This window comes from Aedes aegypti, chromosome 3, assembly GCF_002204515.2.
Source record: "Aedes aegypti strain LVP_AGWG chromosome 3, AaegL5.0 Primary Assembly, whole genome shotgun sequence".
Taxonomy (NCBI): domain Eukaryota; kingdom Metazoa; phylum Arthropoda; class Insecta; order Diptera; family Culicidae; genus Aedes; species Aedes aegypti.
Window position 1 is genome coordinate 407,228,694 of NC_035109.1, and position 5,637 is coordinate 407,234,330.

The 5,637-nt window shown below is 41.0% G+C and overlaps 2 protein-coding genes across 2 annotated transcripts; one reads left to right on the forward strand and one right to left on the reverse strand.

Annotated features, from left to right (window-relative positions):
* The first annotated feature begins 983 nt into the window (after nucleotides 1-983).
* On the forward strand, nucleotides 984-2,728 carry LOC5569490 (plant intracellular Ras-group-related LRR protein 7). Its single transcript, XM_021855981.1, has 3 exons — nucleotides 984-1,938; nucleotides 1,998-2,334; nucleotides 2,389-2,728. The coding sequence occupies exons 1-3, from the start codon at nucleotides 1,602-1,604 to the stop codon at nucleotides 2,690-2,692; spliced, it is 978 nt and encodes a 325-aa protein (XP_021711673.1). The 5' UTR covers nucleotides 984-1,601; the 3' UTR covers nucleotides 2,693-2,728.
* Nucleotides 2,722-4,532, reverse strand: LOC5569491 (alpha-amylase A). The gene is made up of 3 exons (XM_001658526.2): nucleotides 4,310-4,532; nucleotides 2,949-4,253; nucleotides 2,722-2,884 (listed from the first exon to the last, which is right to left on the reverse strand). Exons 1-3 carry the CDS (start codon nucleotides 4,493-4,495, stop codon nucleotides 2,873-2,875), a joined length of 1,503 nt encoding a protein of 500 aa, XP_001658576.2. The 5' UTR covers nucleotides 4,496-4,532; the 3' UTR covers nucleotides 2,722-2,872.
* Between the last annotated feature and the right edge of the window lie 1,105 nt (nucleotides 4,533-5,637).

Genomic DNA, 5,637 nt, shown 5'->3' on the forward strand with positions numbered 1-5,637 from the left:
AAATGCTTCAATTGGGCCCAGAAGTAATAGTTGTTAAACAGCATTGGAACAGAACGGAACAAAATGAATCTATGCGTAATCGTTAGCCTAAAAGATTGTCTTTCAGATGGAAGTTGTTTGGTTTGCCGCTTTTTGCCGCTTTCCATGATATTTTAAGACAAAAAGTGACTATTTTTTTAACAAAAATCTTAATTAACGTCAAAAGAAGAAGAGATAGAAAGTTAGTGTTTTCGAGAAAAAACATGAATTTTTGATTGCTGACAACTTTCTAGAATAAACATTTTCGCTAAAATCATTTCAGAAAAAGTTATACTAAAAAAACTGATTTTAGGGGTATTTTATACAAAATGCTCTGTAACTCGTGAACAGACATTTGTACAAAGTTGGTGTCTGAAGAGAAAAACTTTCATTTATCATTATCTACAACTTTGCTGAAGACAGCTACTCGATTTGAGCAATTATAGAAAAAATGATTTTCACACTGCACTGCTAGGTGGATAGATCGCTAAAATTTTTATATCAAAATAAAGCTTATAGTATATCCTTCAACTCTTCAGAAGACACCAACCTTCTAAAATCACGTTTAGACATCGAAAACTAAAAAAGCACGTTTTTCGGGCTCTGAACCAGTGTGCAATGCAATGTCCAAGTGAAGTGATGCAAGTAGCCAAACACCGAAGAAACTCCAATACTGAATAAAATCTAGAAAGAAACACAAACCAAATTTCCAGAAATAACGTGAAAAACTTAGGGCAAAGTGATAACAAAACAAAACACGTCCGTTTACGAGCCGTGACTAAAGCCATTGCTTACTGCGATTCGTTCTATTTTCGCTCATGCAATGCAAAAATGGTTTTCAATTCCTTCTTTTGCAAAACTGTCAATTTATAACCTGTTTTTTTTATTAAAAAAAAGGATTAATCACTTATAAATTGATTCTTCGAGAAACTACATTTAACCCAAAACCGGTCGCATCGTGTACTACAGTACAGGCATTATAAAAAAAATCTCACTTGTTCTACACAGCTCGAGCGTGGTGGTCCCGGCAATGACCGAGGACGCGACCGCTCTTGAGTTGAAATTAATTTTACAAATGACCTTGAATGTTGCGCGTTCAATGGCGCCACATGTACGACAGAAATTTGCTCGACACTCACGTGAATTCATCCTCCCCGCAAACACCCCCCACATGAAGGGATCTGACTACAACTCCCGCCAAAATTTGGTCCCGAAATATATTCGTTCATCTGATCGAACGTCTTCAACGTGATGCCGTAGGGGGTTAATTTTTCTAAAAATATGAATAAACTGACCGACAACAAGGATCAGCTGTACGACGCTAAACAACCACGAGCTCGTAACTTACCTTTCCCTCTTACACTGGCTACTGTGGTTGGTTTAGGTTGCTTTGTTCTTGAACTAGATCGAAAGCGCCAATGATGACTAGATGAACGCGCGCGCGCATCTTACGAACACAAGTGGGAGAACCACCACGAAGATCGTGTGCCAAATTCAAACGGCGATCTTCGCAGATTTGTTGAACTAAGTAAGCAGTTTTCGTCGCCGAATGTTGACTGGGCTGGAGGCAAACTGTTCAAGCCATGAATCGAAAAGTGCTGCACTGGAGTTATCGCGACTTCAGGCAGATGCCGGAAGAACTACGCGCATGCTGCGATCAGGTCGAAGAGGTGTACCTGAAGGAAAACTTCATTCCATCCATTCCTGTGTGGTTCTGCGAGGAAATGAATGGTTTGAAATTTGTTTGCCTGGCGGGTAACATGATAGTGAATGTGCCGGAGCAGATATCGCTGTTGAAGCATTTGGAATCCCTGAATTTGTCGCAGAATTTGATTGAAGTTCTACCGAAGAGTATTGGGAAGTTACGTAATATGCTAAGCTTGAAATTGAGTGAAAACAAACTCACTCGATTGCCTAAAGGTAGGAGGAAAGTGATTTGAAAATATTTTCGACGGTTTTTTTATTGGATATTTTTGCAGAGATTGGCGCTTTGGAAAAATTAGAGATCCTAGAATTGTCCAAAAACAGGTTCAGTGAGCTTCCTGTTGAGTTGGTCAATTGCCGTAATCTGAAAGAATTGATCATGGATGACAACTATTTGCTGTGTCGTATTCCAACAAAGTTATTCCTTATGCCTCAGATGACATTTATTTCTGCAGAGAGATGTAATCTAGTGTTACTGCCCTTCGTTGTGAACACGAGTACCCTGGAGCATGTGCGAGTGTTCAACAACTATACTCTCACGCATTATCCAATAGCGCTTGAGAGGTTCATGCAACCAAGCTATGAATCTTTTACTGCTGTTGAACCGAAAAGGTAATTGCAGAGTACACTCTTCGAAAATAATCTTAACGTTTCCGTATCGCTTAGGATTCCAAAAAGCTGCTACTACCAACGGATAAGCTGTGATGCGATAGCTCATAATCTAATCTTTCCCATCGAGTTGACAACGATTCTTGATCGCCGAAAATATACGCATGGGCCGAGTTCTCTGGTCGAACTATGCATGCGAAGGTTCAACGGCACTGCAATTGTTCGTGCAGCTTGGCTGGATAGCTGGCTACCAGATGGACTGAGTAGAAGACTTCACAACGGTCCGGTAGGGATTTGCGGAAGTGTGCCTTGTTCCAAAGAAATATTCGGTGAATGTTTTCTGGGATTGGTTAGAAGGTGATGATCACTTGTACTTTTGTAATTTATCGATCAAGCTTGAAATTATAATCAATATCTTTCTTTTCAGGCGAAAACAAAGTCGTTTGGTGGTATTGAGTGTGCTCTTCTGTTCCAAATTGTGTGCAGATTTGTGGTTCCAATACAATTGCGATGTCTATGAAGAACTTAACTGGGTGTTGATTTAGATTCGTGACTACAAAGAAACATAAAACGTTAGAATTTTTAAACTTCAGCTAACTAATTTGAATAAGACTCACCTCAATGTGGAAAGCCAAAACTCCATCCTCACCATCGTAAGGAACGTGAATCGATGCTCGTCCATCAGCTAGAACCGTTACGGATTTCCCCGTACAGGAGTGGCCTACCTTTTCGCCGGAAATGACATCACAGTAAATTCCAGCGGGAAGACCAGTTTGTAGAACTTCAAGCATATCCTGCTGCTGTTGGTTATTGAAGGCCACAAATCCGCAATTACCGCGAGCAAATGCAATCTTATTTGCGCCATTTGACCACCAGTTTTGCACAGGAGTTCCCCAACAAACGTTTCTGAAGTTGATCATGTTCGCTATTTGGCGCCAACGGTGTTCACAAACCCATCCGTTTCCACAGGTTTGATCAGCATTGATCGATGGAGAAATGATGTTACCATTGCCGTCCTGTGGCGGTCCTTGATCTCTATCATCAAAGTAGAATGAACTCATGATACGAAGTTGACCGAAAGGATGGGCAGCTGCAAATGCGGTGGCCATTTTGTAAGCCTTTGGCGATTTATGGGTCAAGGCGTGATCACGTTGGTTGTCATGATTATCCACGAACACAAGTGAATCTCTCGATGGCAAAAAGCCCCAATCTTCTCCAAAGTTTTGCAGCCATACAAGCATGTCGCCACCAGTGAAAGCACGTCCGATATAGAACGAATACTGGAATTCGGTTACCGTTCCGAGATGGGTGTATTCATATTTCCTAATAGGTTCATGATCGCCCCCATCAATGACTTCTTGCATCAGGAAAGCACGTGATCCTGGCGCAAATCCAAAATTGGTATTCAGATTTTTCAAACGGTTGAAGATCACTTCCATATCCTGTGGATACATATGTTTGGCAGCATCCACTCGGAATCCAGCCACACCCAGTTCGATCAAATGATCTAAAAACTCCACGATCTTGTCGCGAACCCAGTCTTTGCTCTGATCCAAGTCCGGCAGTTCCAACAGTTCACAGTTTCTCACTTGCCAAGCATTACCCCAATCCGTAATGGCACAGGACGGGTTGAAATCAATGATGGAGTATGGAACAGCTGGATAATCACGTGTACCGGAGTTAGCGATGGAACCACCAGTTCCCGTTCCTATGGAACCATCGTTCGGATCCCTGGACATATGATTAATGATGATATCAACGTACAAACGAACGCCCACAGCATTACAACGGCGGGACATATCGAGGAAGTCCTGTTCATTTCCCGAACGCGTGATTAGTTTGTACGAAACTGGCTGATACCGTTCCCACCATGGACGATTGCTTCCTAATTGAACGATGACATTCTCATTGACCGGTGATAACTGCAAATGTTAAGGTTCAATACAATAAAATTCCAAAATTGTAAAAAGTTCATTACCTGAATGCCTCCATAACTTCGTGGCCCCAGAAACCTCTCACACTCCAGAGCAATGTCCGAAAATTTCCACTCAAACAGATGCACTATTCCACTGTGTCCATTCCAGAAATGGGGATCATGCTGACCCTGAACGTTGGAAATCGCCAGTAAAATTGCCACAACCAATAAGGCCAATCGGGAGTCCATTATTTCCCGCTGTTCAAACCAAAGTGCTGCTGCAGAGCTCCCCAAATCGTTCTCATAAAGGGAATGTTATCATAAAATTTAATAATACCTAAATTGCGATAATGATAGTATTTTCGCTCCAGATAAGAACTGGAAGCAACGAGTCGATTGTGGGGTGGTAATCTGCGCGGCTTTATAATAAGACCATTTCAAAAGCGGCTGATTTCGAATCTCGGTGTGGCCCGAAAGTTCTCAATAATAATCATAGAACACCGAGATGATTCCCGCGCGCCACTCCGAAAATACCCAACGATTTTCACTCGTCGGAAGTGGCCATCTTGATACCGTTCCGCCGTTTTGAATTCCAAAATGGCGTCGGATATCAGAACCGTCTTGAAACATTGAACAGTTTTGTCGAAGTTTCTATGTCACAAGATCAACAAGATATTTCATGTTAGAACCTATTGACCATGACCACGATATTCCATGTTGGAATCAATTAACTGGAAACCTTCGAAACTGTCCACATAGAAAGGGCTGATCAGGGATGGAAAATAATCGCTTCTAGCTACTAACAACCTAAGACAAGACGTGATAGGTCAAAGTACAAAAATGAAACCAATTGCCTGTCAAAAAAGACCACTTCCCATTGGTCGTTTTAGCAAAGGCCTATTTTCACATCGTTGAGTTAGATTGCAACAGGGCACTTTGTTGCTAGCCCGGCCGTGTTGCTAGTTCATAAATTAGAGTTTTTATCTAAAGTTTGTAATTTTTTATGAAATCTCGTTTCAAATCTTATATTTGATGTTAAGCTCAAAACATGTGTTCCTACAATGCTAAATTAAATTAAAAATACCATATTGAGACAAATTTAATGGAAATTTGACCATTCACGCTAAAAAAATACCGTCGGTTTTGAATGTTGACCTGTTTTTTTTTTAAATATAGCATTCTCTATTGCACTAAATCAATGAAGCGTACAGGAAACAATCAAATTTTGATCCTTGATATTTGAATTTGTTCACAAGATTTGCTTTAAAAGGATACTGGCAACACTGGCTTTTGTATCGTCAAGGTTATCGACTGAAAAACAACGAGGCAGTCTTAGTTGAGCTGTCACGTCCTGTCCTAGCTAACAACATAGTAGGGCCGTTGTTAATTGT